This window comes from Mus caroli, chromosome 10 (assembly GCF_900094665.2).
Source record: "Mus caroli chromosome 10, CAROLI_EIJ_v1.1, whole genome shotgun sequence".
NCBI classification, from domain to species: domain Eukaryota; kingdom Metazoa; phylum Chordata; class Mammalia; order Rodentia; family Muridae; genus Mus; species Mus caroli.
The window spans coordinates 14,933,199-14,953,099 of record NC_034579.1 but is presented as its reverse complement, the minus strand read 5'-3'; the positions used below and the strand labels follow the sequence as shown (position 1 = coordinate 14,953,099).

The 19,901-nt window shown below is 43.1% G+C and overlaps 1 protein-coding gene across 1 annotated transcript; it reads right to left on the bottom strand.

Annotated features, from left to right (window-relative positions):
• Nucleotides 1-1,513: 1,513 nt before the first annotated feature.
• On the bottom strand, nucleotides 1,514-13,497 carry Perp (p53 apoptosis effector related to PMP22). The gene is made up of 3 exons (XM_021174459.2): nucleotides 13,052-13,497; nucleotides 4,866-5,006; nucleotides 1,514-2,939 (listed from the first exon to the last, which is right to left on the bottom strand). Exons 1-3 carry the CDS (start codon nucleotides 13,263-13,265, stop codon nucleotides 2,713-2,715), a joined length of 582 nt encoding a protein of 193 aa, XP_021030118.1. The 5' UTR covers nucleotides 13,266-13,497; the 3' UTR covers nucleotides 1,514-2,712.
• Nucleotides 13,498-19,901: the final 6,404 nt, after the last annotated feature.

The following is a 19,901-nucleotide window of genomic DNA, read 5'->3' as shown; positions in this document are numbered from 1 at the left end:
AAGTGCAGTCCCTTTACCCCTTAGCCAAAAGAGGAGTAAGGAGGAGTGTCTCCATCCTTCTGCCTGCCTCACTCTTCACAGGCACTGTGGGAGAATTAACTTTCAACCAATGATGGGGGGAGTTGAATGGGAAGTAGTCATGGAAACAAAGTGAAGATGCCCACCTCCACCCCCCTGGATGGAAGATGACCCATTCCAAGAAAGGCTGGTACCAGGAGATGAGAAAGAGATGAACATTCAACTGAAGCACACACACGATGATGCTGGGTATCTGAGTCTGCAGGCAGTAAATCTCCGTCAGTCGCTGTTGGCCCAGCTTGATAGACAATTGCTTGTTGAGGAGGAAGTACGCATTAGACTTTTAGAGTTCACTAATACATTTTTAAAATTATGATTGAGATGAGGGAAAGGGTTAACCCAAACCTAAGATGCACAGAGATGACAAAACAGGTTTGGGCAGGTGGAGACTGACTTTACATGTATTCTGAATTATCTAAGTTTAGGCTTAACAAACTGATCAATTTTTAACACAAACCCAAATAAATAATGTAATATAATTGTGTTCTATGAAAGCTACATACAGGGTTTATGACAGTGAGTTACTTATGTACCACAATATACAAGATTAAAATTGTAGGATGAGCTGGGTGGTGGTGGTGCACGCCTTTAATCCCACCACTCGGGAGGCAGAGGCAGGCAGATTTCTGAGTTCGAGGCCAGCCTGGTCTACAAAGTGAGTTCCAGAACAGCCAGGGCTACACAGAGAAACCCTGCCTCGGAAAAAAAAAAAATGTAGGATGAATTTTTAAAAACGTTATTGAATAACTAAACAAAACCAAGACCCTTAAAAGTGAGAAATGAAACTTCACTTTTATCTAATGTTCTTATCCATTGAAAGCATTTTTTAAAAAAATTATCTATAATCTTTTTTTTTTTTTAGTCCAGTCATTATCCCCTTCCTGGTCTGCCCTCCGACAGTTCCTTATTCCATTCCCATCCCTTCCCCTTCTTCCTCCACCTCCTCTCCAAGAGAACCATCCCTCCCCCACCCCACCAGGCCTCTCCACTCCCTGGGGCCTCAAGTCTCTGTAGGGTTAGGTGTGGCTTCTCTCACTGAGGCCAGAGCAGGCAGGCCTCTCCTGTATGTGTGTCAGAGGCCTCCTATCAGCTGGTGTACGCTGCCTGGTGGGTGGCTCAGTGTCTGAGAGATCTCGGGGGTCCAGGTTAGTTGAGACTGCTGTTCTTCCTATGAGGTGGCCCCCCTCCTCCTAGGTTTCTTCTGACCTTTCCCTAATTTAACCACAGGGGTACCCAGCTTCAGTCCAGTGGTTGGGTAAAAGTATCTGCATCTATAGTCAGCTGCTCGTTGGACCTCTTGAAGGGCAGCCATGCTAGCACTGAAAACACTTTTAATTCCCCACTCAGAATGGAAAATTAGCAACAACAGCAAAAAAAAACCAAAAAACAAACAAACAAAAAAAAACAAAACAAAACAAAAAAACTACAAAGCAGACACAGGATTTGAACACCTGGTTTATTGGGGGAGTTGGTAATGAAAATTTCAACTGTCTTCGTTGCACCTTACAAAATAGTGTTCTGATATTTAAAACAAGCTCGTTTCCATTAGGTAAGTATAAATGGTAAGAAAAAGGTAATAGTAGCCCTTCCGGTATGTATTCAGAGACACTCATTCCCAAATTTTCCACTTGCAAGTACTATACAGATATTTTAAGTCTGTTTACCAAGGAAGACCAGGTTTTTAATTATATTTAGGTTTCTGTTACAGTTAAAATCTATTCTAGCTGTCTGTGAGCAGAGCTCAGTTAAGGCTGAGAAGAAGCACTGGCATGTCTTCTCCTAGGATGTCTGCATGGCACTGCTGTGACAGTGGTGACCCTCCTGTGCCTTCCTACCTGACCTCTTCACATCCACCAGTTGGGAGGGATTAGGCCTAGTCCATCCTCCCATCCGGTCTACGCTGGTTCTAAGCAAATACACACACAAAACTACAAATGTGTTAACATGGCTTCTTCCCACACCCTACCCCTCTACACTACGGGAAAAGAGGAAAATTCTTCTTAGCATTTCAGTAGTGACAGCGGCTCAACCTCGGCCACGTTAGAACGCTTTTCTACGCATCAGAGAAACATGAAGCTTAGCAAAACAATAATTGTTCAAAACACTGACTAAAAATTCTCACAAACGATGCTCACTTAGGAAACCAATCTGCTTCTGCTTCTTTATGTAACTGAAAACTCAAAATAAGGTCTTTTTTTAAAAAAAAAAAATACTAATTTCAGGATATTTGGTCACTGAAGTTTTGCCAGTGACTTTCCTCCTCTGTAGCCCTTAGTAGAAACAACCCATTCTATGTAGAAAAACAGAAGCCCCATCAGATTATTAAATGAGAGGCCGCTGCATTTCTACCTTATCAAGTTTCACAGGCATATCCTTTAACAGATGAAGCTTAAATGGTAAAGAATTGACGAAAGAAAAAATTAGCATATAATTAGCAAACAGAATTCAAGTCTTTTTAACTCCACACGACATACATGAAACTTAACACTAATTATGAAGAATTTTCTTTAGCATTTATTCTAGCATTTCTGATCATATGAACATTGCCCAAACGTAGGTTCCTTGTGCCTTGGAGAACAGTTTCCTCCTCAGATCCATCTTGCAGCAGGCTTTTCTCAGGCTCTTCCTCCCACATTAGGCTGGGGGATAGAAGTACCTGGGCTTGGCGGCTCCCAAAAGGTCATCCTCGTAGTTGGGGAGGCAGCAGAAGAAGAAGGAACAGCCGATCAAGATGATGGTGGCCGCCCATCCGAAGCCATAGGCCCAGTTATAGATGTAATTAACAGCAGGGTTATCGTGAAGCCTGAAGGTCTGTGTGTACTTCACAGGGTAGATTACCAGGGAGATGATCTGGAATATGGCTAAAGAGAAGAGGAAAAGAAGCTCACAGTATGCCGCTCAAATGAACAAGTGCGTGAGGGAATACAGGCTGTGCTGGTTAGTGTTTGGCACCTTGACACAAGCTACAGTCTTCTAGGAGCCGGGGGGAGTGGGGGGGGGCTTGACTAAAGACACACCCTCCTCAGACTGGCCCATGAGCATGTTGTGGGGCATTTTCTTGATTAATGATTGGAGTAGAAAGGCCCAGCCCACTGTGGACAATGCCACCCAAGGGCATGAGGTCTTGTGTTTCATAAGAAACCATGCTGGGCGCTGAGCAAACCAGTAGGCAGTGCTCCTCCACTTCTGCTTAATTTCCTGCCTCTGGTTCCTCTGAACTGCTGCTGTGCCTTCGCTTTCTGATGATGGACTTGGACTTGCACCCTTTCCTCCTCAAGCTGCACTTGGTCATGGTGTTCGTCACCGTTACCCAGGGCACACAGAACAATCTCACCAGTCACAGTTTCTCCCTTTAATGATAATTCCTCTAACAAGGGGCTAGAGGAATCTTGCCTACCATGAGCCAAACTAAATGACTGTCTGCTGCATGAAACAGATGGCTGGATCCTCGCAGGAAACTCATGGAAAATTATTCTCTGTGACACGAGTATCTAGCTTGGCTAAATCATTGCTTGCCCTCACTATTGTTTCACCATCTTAACTCATTTCTAGAGTTCTACAGATAAACACTAAAGTGTTTTCCTAGCCCCCTTCCTCCTTTTCTCCCTCCTCTCCTTCCTGTCCTTTTCCTCCCTCTTCCTTCTCTCTCTCTCTCTCCCTCCCTCTCTCTCTTTCTTCCCTCCTCCTCCTCCTGCTACTTTTCTACCTCCATTCCTTCCTCTCGTAACATGGACCTGCCATCAGTCTCCTGACTTAAGCTTGATTTCTATGGGACCCACATAGTCACAGGACATCTGGCCTAGTACCAACACTGGCTATACAGATTGTCTCTCTGAGTTCATGGCTGGAGTTCTGTATGTTGAAAACTAAGATGAGGCCTGATTTTATTCTATCAACACCATCTCTGGCCTCAGAAAACCAAGTTTTGCTACTTTTTCTTTAGTAATTTTATGCATTTTATTTTATAGGTGTTTTTACCTGCACAACTACCTGTGTACCTCATGCATGTAGCTTTGTAGAAACCATAACACTTGGATCCTCTGGAAGTAGGGTAACAAAAGGCTGTGATCCAACATGTGGGTGCTAGGAATTGAACCTGGGTCCTCTGGAAGAGGACCGTTTGAGAGATCTCTCTAATGACTCCATTTCATTTCAAAATCTAACTGATAACTGAGACCATGTCACTTTGACTTCAAATAGTCCTGACTCCTAAATCCCAGAATCTTGCATTCTATTAATAAAAGTGTACTCTGAGCTTTGTCTACCTACCTGCATCTGTCTTCACATCACCTATGACTGAGCCACCTCCCTGGCCCAGGCTCTATGCTACAGATTTCACCTACCTGGCATAGGATCTATGCTGCAGATTCTAAGTCTAGCTCCTCCCTGCTCTACCTTATCACCAGATCACAAAACTCCTTCAACAAGTAAAATCATTTGGGGATATTCAGGTCCCTTCAGCCAGCATGGAGCTGATAGGAGGTCAGGAATGTTACTGTACTTCCAGGGCAGGTACATCACTAGTCTGTGGAGTAGGTTTGAATGGATGGGGATACTTAGAGAGAAACACAGAAGACAACTCTTGTCACTTGAATTGAGAGAACAGAAGGCCATCTAAGGCATGGAGGCAAAGGGACCAGATTCCTAAAACACATATCTCCTCTGATACTTTTGCACTTGGTGACCCACTTCCAAGGACAAATCAGGTCTTCCATAGAGATGGAATAGAGCACTCTACCCATGCCCACTGAAAGCACAGATGCAGAGCTGATGCCACTCAGTCTTACCAGCCAGTGCGAGGAGGCCTCCAATAACTCTCAGGAAAACAAGCATCTGGGGTCCACACAAGGCGAAGAACGAGAGAATGAAGCAGATGCACAGGAGGATAAAGCCACAGAAAAGCGTGGCCGCAGCTGCTCGTCCCCATGCTGCATGACAGAGACAAGGACACTTGTAAGATAAAATCATAGTGGCCTTCTCCCTACCAGGAAAGAGTTTTGGGAGAAAGGAGGGATTTGGTTTTACTTTGTGAAGGGTTAGGAATATTTAAGTAACTCTACACTTCAAGGGAAAACTTGGTGATTCATGTAGAGAATATTATTATAGTGTTTTGTTCCCCCTATATCTGATGGCAAATGTTTGCATCTCTAAAATGTAAGTTCGTCTCCTTGGCTCTGTTTTCACATAAATAGATCCATTTTTAAAACTCAGATTTGAATTTACATGACCATGATAAACATTCTTCACACTGAACAATTCAAGTTACACACTCTTTCAGAAATGCCTCCTCTTTAAAGGGTGGTTATTTAGTTTATATTAACGTCTAGTTTCATTCAAAATTTATTTCCCAGGAGTTCATTATTGACCGTAAAAACAACCAGGATGAGACAGACTGAATTCTAGGTTTGAAGCCCTACACAGGCTGTGCTAGACTTGTGTGCTTCTTCTGTTCTGCAAGGGAGGGGATGAGGGGACCCTCCAGACGAGCACAAACCATTCAATAATCTCTATCCTTCAACCTGTACACGCTCCTCATCTCTTCCCATCCAACCAGGCCTTCAGAGCTAGCAGCTACCAACTCGTCAGAACCAGTCTGGGGGCTCACGCCATCCTTGTTTCTAGTTCAGAAGTGAGGGTGCACATAGATGGTAAATACTTAGTTTGCCTTCTAGCCTGTTTGAATCCAACACATAAGTTTAAAAAGATATAACTTAGAAGTCATGAAGTACATCTACTACAAGTCCATGATCTCATAGTTGGGTGTTTGTTTTGTGTTAAGTATGCTATATTCAGAGGGCTATGTGACCATCACCATTAACAATTCCAGAATATTTTCATCCTTCCCCAAGGAATCCCATTCCATCTGTAGTCATTCTGCCCCTCATCGCCCCCATCCCAGGTTCTGGCAACCACTAATCTGTCTTCCTAAATTGTGTATTCTAGATATTCCACACTAATGGTCTCTTATACTCCGTGACTTGGTGTGACTGGCTTCTTTCATCAAAGGGAGTATTTTTTAAAGATGAACCATTCTATAACATAAATTAGTACCTCATTCTTTTTCTGCCTGGCAATTTTATTGTACTTATTCCCACACTTTGTTTGCCGAATCATCTGCACATGCTCTTACTTCACCATTCATTGAATTTTAAAGGGGAGTTATGTGCCCCTTCCCTTGGTCCTGCTTCTTACGAAACTACAGCACAGCTAACAATACACTCACTTTATGCCTGGTCATTTCAGTGCTCAGAGTCAAACAAGGGGTTTAGAGGCAGCCAAAGCTCAACAAGGCTCTGCCTCTGGCCCTTGCTAACCTCACACCAGTCTCCTCATCTGTGAACTCAGCCTGGCTGTGAGCTGTCAGAATAAGCACCCCCATGTGAAAATCATCCATTGTTAACTCCTTAGCCCTTCCTGTCCAAAAAGTTCCTCTTCTGTTCCCATAGCTTCTGTCCATAATCTCAGATTTTCACCCCACCCCACACTGGCATGGCTCTGTGTCATCCCTGAAGACTTCCATACACCAGTTTCCCAAATGTGGACTAAGCAACCTCCCATTCATCCCCTTCTCCATGGTGAGAGCCCTGCAGGGAGCCCTGCAGGGTGTATGACTGACAGGGGCATAACAAATGAGTAAGGAGAACACACATCTTTATTGTCTTCAAATACCATGTTTTCCTACAAATGCCCACCTCAGTAGTAGGGGCAGACGTGTGGGGTGAGATGCTCCATGATTACACCCAATCTGAGAGGTTTTTCTAGCTCCCCCAGCAAGTATTATTCATCCTGTCAGATCCACAGGCGATTGTAGAGTGAGTTTGGTTTAAAAGCACATGACTAATGCTAAAGCCAGAATATAGAATTCATGTCTCCTTTCCCCCTTTTGCCTTGTCCTTTGTGTAAGGGAATTTTTAAACAAGAAAGGACTGTGCTTTGGTAAACAGTTAATTGATCGGCTCTTCTTAAGCATTTATAGCCACAGCTCAGTGTCATATTAAGTAATGGTACTTCTTAAAATACAGATTCTTATGCCTTCTTCTAGATCTCCTGGATCAGGGCTTAAAAGGCTGGATCCAGGAAGCTCAATTGTCAATAGCCTTGTGGTTCTTCAGGGCATATCAAAGACTTGTTTTAGTTCCTGCAGAAATAACTGCCTTCGTTGTGACATTTTCATACACACGCACACAAACAATGTACATGATCCTCATATTCACCCTCATGATTCTGTCTTCCCCTTCTAGTCTCTCTTGTTTTCATGTGATGTGTGTTAATGTGTGTGGAGGCAAGGGGATTAAATCTAGACTCTGTATATAACAAAAATGCTATATTCTGTTTTACTCCCCCGCCCCCGCCGTCAATCTCTGTCTGCTCTTCCCTTGTGTCCCTTCTATAAGCATATTGAAGGCTGAGAATAGGAGTGTAGATGACTAAGACCTATAAAATGGAAGCAAAACCTTATGGGCTTCAGCATTTGACCTGAAATCAAGGAGTCTATTTGTTTGTCTGTCTATATAGCTACGGCCAACGATTATGTTTAATAAAAATCAATCATTACATTCAGAAAATAAAAATGCATTTCCCTCTATGAAGCCAAACAGCAACAGCTCTAAATAAACACACAGTGAACTCAAACACAATTTTTAGGAAAAACAGAAATATTTCCTACCAAGGAACATATTTTAATAACTGAACTTCTACAATCACAGACTGTCTTGAAAGTCTAACTAAATAAGTTCTGTGTAATATTGCCCTATTCATTTTACCTGTTCATTTGGGGGAAATTAGATTAAAACAGACAGGTTACTAATGTGACTTCTGTCTCTGACATTTGGCTGAAGTATAACCCACTCTTAATTTCAGGAATGTGCAAAGAATTTCATAAAAGAAATAGCAACCTAATGTACATTTCTCCTACCAACCGCTGAAGCTGTTCTTGCAGTGACCCATCTGGGGCACTTTCCCTATTACATCAATTAGCTAATGTCTTGTTTACTTAAAATGCTGAGTATAAAGAAAATCAGAATGGAAAATGAAGCAACGTTTTCGCTTGAGAAAAGCCACTCCAGTTGTAGAACATGTAAGACCTGCTCCTTGCAACAGGGCAACACCCACACTGAATCATCTAGGTACCATTTAGACAGAAATCTTGGCATGGTTTTAAAGATCGGAGCTGATACATGGCAGACCTCTCCAAGCAGGACAACATGTCTTTTCAAGTCAACAGCAATTTTACTTTAGGATAAAGAGACTGGCCTTACCAGGTCTCAACAGGGCCTCGCCCAGTCTGAGAAGCAGACTGCTGGTCACACAGGACTTAGCATCACTTTCTCACTATATACATTTTTGTAAGCTAAAATACTTGTATTTCCGGTACTTTTGTTCTCACTCAGCTGCCCGAGAGCTTAACATCTATAAGTATACACAAGCTCTGGTAACTATTTCTATCTTACATTATATTATGATTCAAATTACCAACACCAAAGAAAAACATCCATTTTCCAAACATGTCCTAAAGCTACTATTCTATGATTTTCTGGCTCACAGCAGTTTGCAGGTAGAGCTCATCTTGATCAGTTCAGAACACAAGTGTGACCTTTCTTACAATCCAGACTTTACCACCATTCCTAGCTGTGTGGAGGGGATTCACAAGGCTGAGACAACAAAAGCAAGCAGGACTGCAAGGAGACAGACAAGTGTTGCAGGGTAGAAATGGTGTGTTTGCTTTCCTTTCCTCATAGACAGAGCAAGCTACTGTTCCCTGTACGCATTCTGGGAATGGCCTTAGTTTGTGTTCTAGGTACTACTTTGTAAAGCTTATGCTATGGAAGAAAGCAAGGAAAGGGGGGAAATGTTGCTGCTAACAGTCAGTCCTGATCTGTAAGTGTTTTGGAAACTCGCTAATTTCCCTTCCCCACAAATAGTTGTGTGGTCCACTCCATTGCTCAAGACTCTGTGGGCACCAATGTGTCATCAAACTGAAGTGGGGTCCCTTCCCAGACCCCCCATTCTTCAGTGAACACTATCAGGCCCCACCTAGAGGAGCCGAGCTCCCATCCGATGCTCACTGCACTGTTACTCTGAGGTTCTTTGTGCCACTCATAGGCAGAAGTAAAATCTGAATATTTTTTAAAACTAAAAGACCTTACACATACGTAGGTAAACCTGGGTGAATGTGACGTATAAAGATACTGCTTTGCATATGGATAGGAAGATAAAGGCAGTGCTGGGATTTACGGTATGACATTCATTTGGAAGCTTTTGCAACAACACCCCAAACTTGTCCTGCTTGCCGTTCCTGGGAAACTCGTTACACTGAAGATTCTAAGCATGGTTGGGGTTGAGACTCTGGTACCCAGTGACTTTCCCATGATGCTGATTTGTAACTCTAGAAAAAGTCCAGAGGGGGATTAAGAGCAGACCTACAAAATGCATTGTATACAGGGCCACGCCATCATCCTGCAGAAGTTCTGGGTGGCAATAAGGAATGGCTGGCCTAAGAGAGAAATGGTGGGAGGGCCACAGGCAAGGCATGCCAGCTGCTGGAACATCCAGACACACTCAAAGCTCTCTCCTGAAGCCCAGCAGGTGGTGGCTTGGCACCACTGTACTTTTACAGAACTCCTGTAAGGAATGGGAAGCTACACCCTATTGCAGCCAACAGACCCTCAGATATTTCAGATCTATCAGATGGAAGAATGCAGGCCCAGAGGTCTGTGTAATAAGGGCAGAGCCAAGTGAAGTCCTTCCCAAGACACTGAGGTTCTCTGGGTGCTGCAGGAACAGCGAGGTTAGGCCAGCCTGCACCATGGGCTCAAAGCCTAGAGTTTACATATCAATGAGAGACCTTAGGCCAACCTGCACCAAGGGCTCAATGCCTGGAGTTTACATATCAATGTGTATTTCAAAGTTAATCCATCAAAGGAGTGGATGACCTCTAAATGTGCGGTTAAGAAAGTGAACATGCGTACACCATCCCCTCCCACCAGCAAACTCTCCCCCCACCCCCCCAATTCCCCACAAAGCTGCAGGAGCATCATCCCAGAGTGAAGGCTTTTCTGGTGAGTTTAGCCTAAGGTAAATTGTGATTGACTGTGCTTTTTTTCTTCATGTCCTGCACTTACAGGAACCAGGGCGATTAATTTCATAGACTACTCTGATCCTGTGACTTGTGGGAAAGCAGTGTCTAGGAAAACTACTGTGTGCCTCCTAAGGGATTTAAGGGATGTCTTTGGTAAAACTGAGGTTCTGTGCTTCAGAGATGAATTCCAGCCACTGACTTTCCAAGGCCCTCCCCCTCTTCCTCTCTCCTCCCCCTTCTCCTCCCCCTCCTTCTTCTTCCAGTGCATACCTCATCCCTATACCCTCCACCCTGACACGCCAGAGCTTGCCCGGGATCTGTGCAGTGGAAACTTAAAATAACTCCCTGTCACAATATTCTCTAAACTGGAAAAGAAGGTCCCAGCATTGCAAAAACCGAGTGTGCACACTCCCTGAAGTTTAATGCTGAGTTTGGCTTATAGGAGAAACTTGAATGATCTCTTCAATTGCAAATCTAGGTTCTTACTTTCTTCTCGACAAATATAAGCCAAACATTCAAGCAAGTATTTGCTAAGATAAATGTTAATTAAGCTGCCACCATGACAAAACACTCAGGGTCTAACTTGGCTTATTTATTTATTTATTTATGTAGGAAAATAAATGAGATGACTATGTAGTCCAGAATTCTTAAAATTTTAACAATAATAGTGAAGAATATATTTATTTATTCCTAGGACATTATTAATCTTTATAAAATATGCATATTATTTAGTATTATGGTCACCTTTGCCAAGAATGTACTTAGACCAAAATAAATGTATTACTGTTATGAATATCACTCAGCAAAACACAATCTTCTAACACTTTGTCGTGAAAGTTTTGCTTTGTTAATAGCTTCAAATAAATATTATTTTTAAGGATCATGAAGAAGCACAGATGCTAAATATTGGTATGGTTTAAACAGACCTATCTACCCGTTCCTTGCCGTACAAGACAGTGCTGCATTGTGGGAGCGCATGCATTCCATAAGGTGTGAGCTCATGCAAGCATACTGTTTTTAGCAAGGCCCTATGAAAGCTTTCTGGAGACTATCACCCTAAAGTGTAGAACACCCCATTTGTTTGCAGTTGTGTAGTACACTAATGATCAGTCAACACAGAGTAGGCAGAATGAGAAGTATTTTAACTCATTCCTGTCTATAATGGTGAGGAGATGGGAACATTGCAGATGGCGCCACGGCTCTCATTTCCTTCCACAGACTGACACCAAGGCCAGTCTTTCATTGGTGTTTTGTATCCGAGTGTTGAGCAAGAGCTGTCTACCATATTATGGGAACTTAATTACCTCTGTGAAGGAGATGGGAATAACTCCCCTGAGGTGTAAAATCTCTTTCACACCTATCCCGGATCAGTTGAGAACCAGGCCCCTCATCATGAAAGTAAGCCATCTTTTAGATTCATTTGGAAAATGGAGGTTTCCCAAGGCTGCTTTCTATAGTGAATTGTAACACTGCAGTGGGGAAAAGCTGCTGCTACAGAGTCATGGTTAAAGAAGCAACCCAGACAGAAAACACGCCCTTTCCCTTCCATTCACACAGTAATGGAACCGCCTGAGGTTAGAGCAGGCACACCCTAAAAGATGAGCTTACCCTACAAGGCAAGAAACAGGGAAATGGCACAGTGTGTGTTTCACAAGAGGGCCCTGCAGGCCAAATCATGTCCCAGCAAGAATGCTGCTCCTGCCTCTGCAAGCTGACTTCGGCTACTGAGTATTCTTTGGGGCTGTATCAGCCTTGGAGTGAGGAATAATTACCAAAGTCTATTTTAAAAACCTACAAGCATACCTCTTATGTCCCCTGAAAGACTTGAGTTTGAATTCATTTTAAGAAACAGCTAGGTTATTCCAAGGCAACCCATTGCCTGTAAGAACCTAAAAGATTTGAAGCAATAGAAGGTTCTGTAAGCCAAGCATTTATGCCTGTTTTTAGGGAGAGCACAGGCCTTTTAAAAAAGCAGGATCATCTGTAGTCTTCTCCTTTTATTACCTGCCTCCCTGTCTGAGGAAGTTCCTCCAGGGGGAAGAAGCTGATAAGGGCCAGAACCCAAACCAAACAGCATCTGGCAGAAGTCCTGGGTGCTTCAGGAAAAGAATCAAGTTATGGTTAATCTAGAAAATGAATGAAAACAAAAAAAGTAACTTGCTTCCTTTAAAGGGGGCAAACTGATCCGTAAAGCCTGCACACTGCTCCCTACACACTGCTGGTCATTACTGTCTCCATCCTAAACAGGAGGGACACTTGCTTGAGGGAGAAAAGGCTCCCCCCCCCCCAAGACTACTACTAACTTGTAAATCAAGTACTTGGGGCCTTTCCCTGGCAGAGGCAAACAGTTCTCCTGCGATGTGTAAGGAGTTTCCCTGCAATGTGTTAAAAGTGCCAACTCAACTTCAGTGAAGTGTTTACTTCTCCGATTTTAAATCAGACTCAGATAAACTTCCTTAACATTCACTTTTCAACGAAGGCCACTCCCCAGAACAAGAATGAACATGAAACTGCTCCACAGCTAAGATACTGAAATATCTATCTATCTATCGAAATCATAACTGCTCCTACTCGGCCTGAAAGGACTTTCTCATAAGATTAAAAAAAATTTTTTTAAGTTAGATGAAATGAAATGAATTCACCCTGGCATATTATTTATTTTTATACTTACTTTGCAATGACTGGCATCAGTTTGCACTGGTAACTGAGAAACTTTATTTTTAAATGAGTTGGAGTCTTTCGGGGTTGAGCCTGATTCAGGTCACCCAAAACTTCTGAAGTTTGAACTCTAAGCGGACTTTGAAACACCCACTACCCCTGACCACTTAAGGACCAGCTCCAGCTGCAACCACAGCTCAGGCCCCCAAGGGCTTCCCGGAGGCGGCGGCCACTCACCGTACTCCATGAGGCTCTGGCAGCCATCGTCATAGGAGCCGCTGCCGCCGCCCTCGCTGAAACACCTCCACCAAAGCGACGAGGTCTGGATGTGGGTGCTAGACTGCAGCCAGCCGCGGCCAGCCAGCGCGATGATGTCGAAGGCGATGGCGCTGAGCAGCAGCAGGGGCAGGATCCACCTGCAGCGCTCGCAGGCCAGGCCGCAGCGCAGCATGTCGTCGGTGGCGGCGGGCGCGGAGCGGAGGAACGCCGGGCAGGAGCAGCGGCCGAGAGTGGTCCTGCGAGCGCTGACACCGCGACTAAAGGAAGAGGCGGCTCCCCCGAAGACGCGGCCCCCGGGCTGGCGGCGGGGGAGCGGCGCTCCGGCCACACCTTGATTCCGGTGACTCAGAGCGCACCGCCCCGACCTGCCGGGTCACCCGGGCGGCAGAGCTCAGGCTCGCCCCGGGCTCATCGCCAGGGTGGGCGTGCCTGTGCCTCCAGCTGCCTGCAGTCCCACCAGATTGCCGCCAGCCCAGCGCACACACCTGTGGACACTCCAGTGCCAACCTATGCTCTGCCCTAAATTAACACAGTGTAAGGAGCATTGACTAAGGCTACACTTGAGCTCCAAGCACCGTGCCCAGGACATCCCAATAGCCTGTGAAATAAATGATGGGCCCTAAAATGTAAGGACTTGTGGGTTCAAACCTGGGAGCCTCTGTCCCTGGCTTCCACAGGCAGATCCTGCACTTCCTGCCCGGATCCACCTTTGGACCTTGGCTCTTGCTGCCATAGACACGCCAATGTTTTGTGATCTGGTGGTTCAGGCTGGGTGACCAACAGGTCCCAGTGGCTCACTCTAGGCTGCGGAGGCTGTCTCTTAATCCGGGGAGCTTTGGTGTTGATAACTTCAGTTCCCTTTGCCCCAGTTAGTGTGTTCCCTACACATCTACCCTTTCTATCTACTTCACACAGTTTTTGTTTGTTCAAATGAAAGCACGTGTCAGCATGCACAAGCAACTGAAATCCTCCCCAAGTCCTGAGCTAGCTTCTGTCCCTGAGAATCTTCACTTGTAGCAGGGAGGGTGGGGCAACAGCCAGGAGTGGCGCTGAGAGAAACAAATTCCCAGTGCCAGGTCCATGGTGGCCAGAGACAAATCAACCAGAACATTTACTTTTTACCCCGTGCCCCGAAATCTTCTGACACCTCATGTAATTTTAAAGAAATGGAAAGCACTCAGTGGTATTTCCTTCTTACACATGACGCTCGCAACAGCAGTAGTTACTAGGACGCATAGACTAAGAACACTGAGAAGATCTGTCTCAGAGTCCAAAGAATATCACTAGCCTGCCTTCACTTAGCAGAAACCAGTAAGCTTTTCAGTCCCAAAACCCGCAGAGGCATACACATTGAGCAAGGTTCATTGCCCACAGGACAAGTGCGGTGCGTATGCCCTAAACGTTAGGACCTAAAGGCTTTCGAACATAATGAAAATATTTTAGCCGGCTATGTCCTATGTGGAAAAGTCATATTTTTACCAATCAAACGAGTTTCCACTGGTGTCTTAATGAATAATTTTGGAATATATATATATATATATATATACACGCGCACACACACACACACATATTATGTCCTCACTCTCGTGATACAATTTCGAGTTTTGTGGAGAGGAACTCCTTAATATCAAGCTGGTCAAAGGTAATTTTGACAGTTCAGAATCTCTGAAAGAGACCATACTAATTAATTGGTTCTGTTGGCTCAAAGGGGGATAAGATATAGTTTATTTCTCAAGGTAAAAATAACAAAAGCTAAACTAATTGATGCCTAGAGCCAAGACACTACATGATCGCCATAAACCACAACATCAGGCAATTATTACTAGATAATTTCTTACAATCAAAAGGCATATACCTAGAGCTGGGCCTGATTCTTGTTTATCTGACTCCATAGACTGATTTATACGTGCAAAAGGCAATTGGAGGTGAACTTCACAAAATCCCTTGGTCCGTGAGAGAATGAGACCACTTCCTGGTAAGACCTTTTTCAATAGCTTAGATCTCGTTTCTTGTTTGAAATCACTCCTGATCCTACAACCTGACGTGCTATCCAAAATAAGATGTAAAATGTTTTCTGTATAACAAGATGACTCCAAAATATAACTTCAGGGATTGTTTAATTTAGTTCCTTAAACAGTTAATCCCACCCTTTGATGAAGAGGTTAATTTATGAATCTCTAACTTAAAGTTTCAATTGCTCCAGCCAATATCAGCAGGGAATGGCAGCTCATGGCTATAATCCTAATAGTCTGAGGGCGAGGCAGGAAGATTGTCATCAGTTCAAGTCCAATAACATAGGCTTCATAGTTAATTCTGGGCAAACCTGGGCTAGAATGTGAGACCAAGCAAATAAATAAACAATTTACTCAAATTAAAAGTAACTGGTCAAAATATTATCCCCATAGATACAATATCATATGGAGGAATCAAGTCTGTGTGAACTAGCCCCTCTTAAGGACACTCCACAGCCTCTCTCACAGCCTCCTCTACACATAGCCTTATATGGGTGAACATGAATGTGTAAACACACACACAGACCTTGTCATCTGTCACTGAGAAGTTTCTGCCCTTTGACGCACAGAGCCTGCAGGCCAACCACTGAGCAAAATATCAAGTAACCCAAGTTTTATTTCTTACAGGTTGTGTGCTTTCCCTCCAAGGCCTTCTGATTGTGTGTGTGTGTGTGTGTGTGTGTGGGTTTGAGACAAGTTGTCATTGTACAGTCCAAGCTGACCTCAAAATCTTGGTCCTCATGCATCAGTATTCCAGGTGCTGGGGTAACAGCACTGGCCTCCCCTCTCAGTCTCTCTCCGTTCACACAACTTCCCATTAGACCCCTCACTCGCAGCCTGCTCCTTTCTACTTCAGACTCTTCCTACTCAATAATGCAATGGTGAGCATTTCCTTAATTTTTTCCCCTTAATTTGTAGTGTCTAACATCTTGTGTGTTGTAAACAGCACTGTGGGCTGGCAGCACCCCCATCAACTTGGTCACTAAAACTCCAAGGTAATCCTTGATTCTTTGGCTTATATTGTGTGGTCCAGTAACTAGAGATGTCCCATTCATTGGTTTCCCAGTGTCTAGAAGTTCTGCTCCATCCTGCCTCAGCTGCCTCTTCACTGATCACTTGTGCATCCGCTTTTACATATTACTATAATACTGTGACTCAGTAGATCCTGGCCATCTCTTTACATGCCTATTAGGAAATACTTTCCCCGGTTGGACATAATTATAGTTACCTTCTTAAACAGAACAGGTGGGGTTCTCCACACAAGACTGAGCCTAGTAACATTCCCTCGAAGAAGGGGAGAGGGACATTCTACCCTTATCTGACACAACAGCCACTTCCTCTCCCCTGCCCCATCCAGACACATAATTCTGTCCTGGCTGCCTGTGGTCTTTGGAATATTCAGGAAGTAGAAATCTAATGGTGGAACTCTGTCTACACAACCTTTGGGAGGTCATCCTTTTCAATGGTGTAACAGTTTGGGGGCCAGAGATGGATGCTGTTGTAAGTAACTCATTCCCCAGGCTTCATGTAAGTAATCTTTCACCAATGGTGCTGTAAGTAACCCCTTAGATACACTTAAATTTCATATAACTCAACAAGCTCATTGGTTCACTAAACTGGGTGTGGATAGAATCATTTCTTTAGCTTGTCTTGGGGGTCTTGTATTCATGTCTTTCCAAGAAAAAGTAATGCACAGTGCTGCTCACTGGTGCTCCATCATCACAAAGATGAGCTTTGTGCTTCCTGAAAGAGATAAGCACACACCTTCATATCTGGTCTCAGCTGCATCTCCGTCCTCATCCATCATCTTCTGTTGTCTTCCACTCTAAGAATATTTTCTCACATATGTGATAGTAGTCTCACTTTTGCTCCTGATGTTATTTCTGGAGTGTTTTTCTTATCAGCTAATTTTTTATTCGCATTGTTCCTTTCTACTGGTAATTTAAGTCTAGTTCAGTCAAGAAACTGTCTCTAGAGCTTGGTTGATTCCTTATTCCCATTTTGAATCTAAAGAACTCTTCCCTGTGTCCTCTGGGAGGACTTGTCCAATAGACGTGTGTTATAATAGTCTCGTTGATTCTGTGTTAGACTCAGAGATCCTTGCAGAAGCTGATTTCGCCACCATTCATTTTATATCTCCAGGATCCCTTTTCTACTTGAGAGGGCTAAACAATGTGTGCTGAATGTGAGTGAACTCATGGGTCGTCACTGCTACCTGTGAGACTTGACCTCTATGAGCTTCAGTGTGTTAGTGATTTTTTTTTGAAGTAGTGGAAGATTAATCTGAAAGGAAATCTATAGCTATGAAATGTTAGAAAGAATAAGAAAACAAAATCTTAGAAATCAAAAGCAAGAAAGAATTTGGGACAGTAGGTGGCAGTAGAACATTGTTTACAGCATAACATTAGAGAGATTCAAAACTGACCAAATCTTGGGGAAAAACTAATAGCCACACAGCATTTAAAACTGTCTGGCCAGGGATGGTAGGCACTCCTGCCATCCCAGAACTGAGAGAATAAAGCAAGAGGCTTGCTATGAGTTTACGGCCAACCTAGGCTACAGAGTGAATTCCTTTCAGCACAGCCTAAGTCATATAATAAGACTTGTTCCAAAATGGATCCATAAGATAGGTTATAGATAGATAGATAGATAGATAGATAGATAGATAGATAGATGATAGATAGATAGATAGATAGATAGATAGATAGATAGATATGATAGGTAATAGATAGGGAGAGAAAGAGATGATAGGTAGGTGATAAAGCCATGATAGGTAGAGATGGGAGATAATAGATAAATAGATGTAGATCAATGATAGGTGAATAGATGATAGATATGATAGTGAACAATGATACCTCTATCTTTAGCTCTGCTGATATATTTGTATTAGTTGTAGCATGAAGCACCACTTCTAATGAATGAAACCTAACATCCTAATGTAAACTGTTTGCAACAGGAACTGGATGAGACATCAGGATAGCTCTTTGTTCTATTTGAATCTTTTTTCTTTTGATCTGAAACTATCCTCCTCTTACTTTCCTTTCTGGAATACTGGTTTATTATTTGGAAGATCATGTTTGTCATAGAAAAAAATAAGTACGAAAATTCACTCTCAATCATCCTCATGTAAAATTACCTATGGAACTCCTTCACAATGAGTTTTTAGATATCCCAAGTTGAAGGTTTTTGTTTGAACAGGAAGATAAGCACAGCAAAGCATTTAGTTGTTCTCCTGTGGCTATCTCTATGTTCCGTACCCACTTAGGAAACCAGGAGAGACAAAGTACCATACACAGCAGATCAATCACTTTGTGAAGTAATTACCAACATGGAATAACTTTTAAAACAAATCAGAGAAAACCACTGACCCTTTATTCAACAGTTTCTCTTTGGGAATTGTTCTCTGCATCTTGGCTGTGTAGACTGTGGGTCACAACCCCATTTAGAGTCAAACTATGAAGATCACAAAAACATGGGAAACACTGAAAGATTTCTGATTATGCAGTGACCTAAAATTAACTTAAAACCACACGTGTGGGCTGGTGAGATGGTTCAGTGGGTAAGAGCACCCGACTGCTCTTCCGAAGGTCCAGAGTTCAAATCCCAGCAACCACATGGTGGCTCACAACCATCTGTAACGAGATCTGACGCCCTCTTCTGGTGTGTCTGAAGACAGCTACAGTGTACTTACATGTAACAAATAAATAAATCTTTAAAAAAAAAAACCACACGTGTAATGAATCTGGGCTATTCTGGCAGCCCTCAGCAGTGTTGATGGGCAACTGCACTGCAGCCATGGTTGTGAACACGTGACATGTGTACTGCATGATATCACTCCACACAGTGTCAATCAATAATGCCTGAAACAGCTGGGCTTAGGTTAGAGAGCACTGTACATCATCAGCTGCATTGCCTCACTGCCCACAGCTTTCTGCTCTCCTAGCAACAGAACAACTCAATTATGAAAAAAGATTCAAAGTTTTCTGTGCCATCACTCATTAGATATCTGTGGATTCTAATGTGTTAAGATATTCACTTTTTAAAAAATTACTCAGTTTCATAAAAAATGAGTTAAATTAATTCTGGCTTTGCATTAGAACAGAACTTCTAATAGCTTATGAAATGGGAGGGTTTTAAAATCAGAATATCCACCAAATATGAAAATGTTGATGATGCCCTGTACCATGTGGTTTATTCCTTATTTAGCCAAGTGTATCTCTTCATGTAAAATAGGCAAGTGTATCTCTCCTATCAATACACAAATTTCCTTGTCTTCAATAAATAGTGAATTTTATATATAACAAAGAACTATTTTTAAATGACTTCATTATGATTTATCATTAGTAAATATTTTATTTGTATGTCTATTTTATATATCTATGTGTATCTTGGGTCATTTAAAAATTTCTTGGGCAAAGTGGATGGTTAAATGGGAAAACTTGAAAGATCCTTACTCAAAACAATCTTTTGGCTTCTAGCAACCTCCATTTTTCTGTGTTCTTCCCAGTTTATGCAAGCATCTTCCTGGCATCACAGTCCTGAAACAGATTGGGCTTTACTAAAGCCTGGTTTTACCCTTCCGTCCTGCCCCAAGCCTCTTTAAATTTTCTCAACTATTTGTAAACCTCTGATACCAGAAACTGAGTTTTTAACTGTGGGGCATTGGGCTATGCATAGACAGCCTGGTTTCCAGTTGAGGCTAGATGTTGAACCCTGGGACCCAGTGGTGATAATTCACCTACATGGGACAGAAGGAGTTCTCTCATGTCTCCTGGAACCCTGGCTCCTCTTGAAGT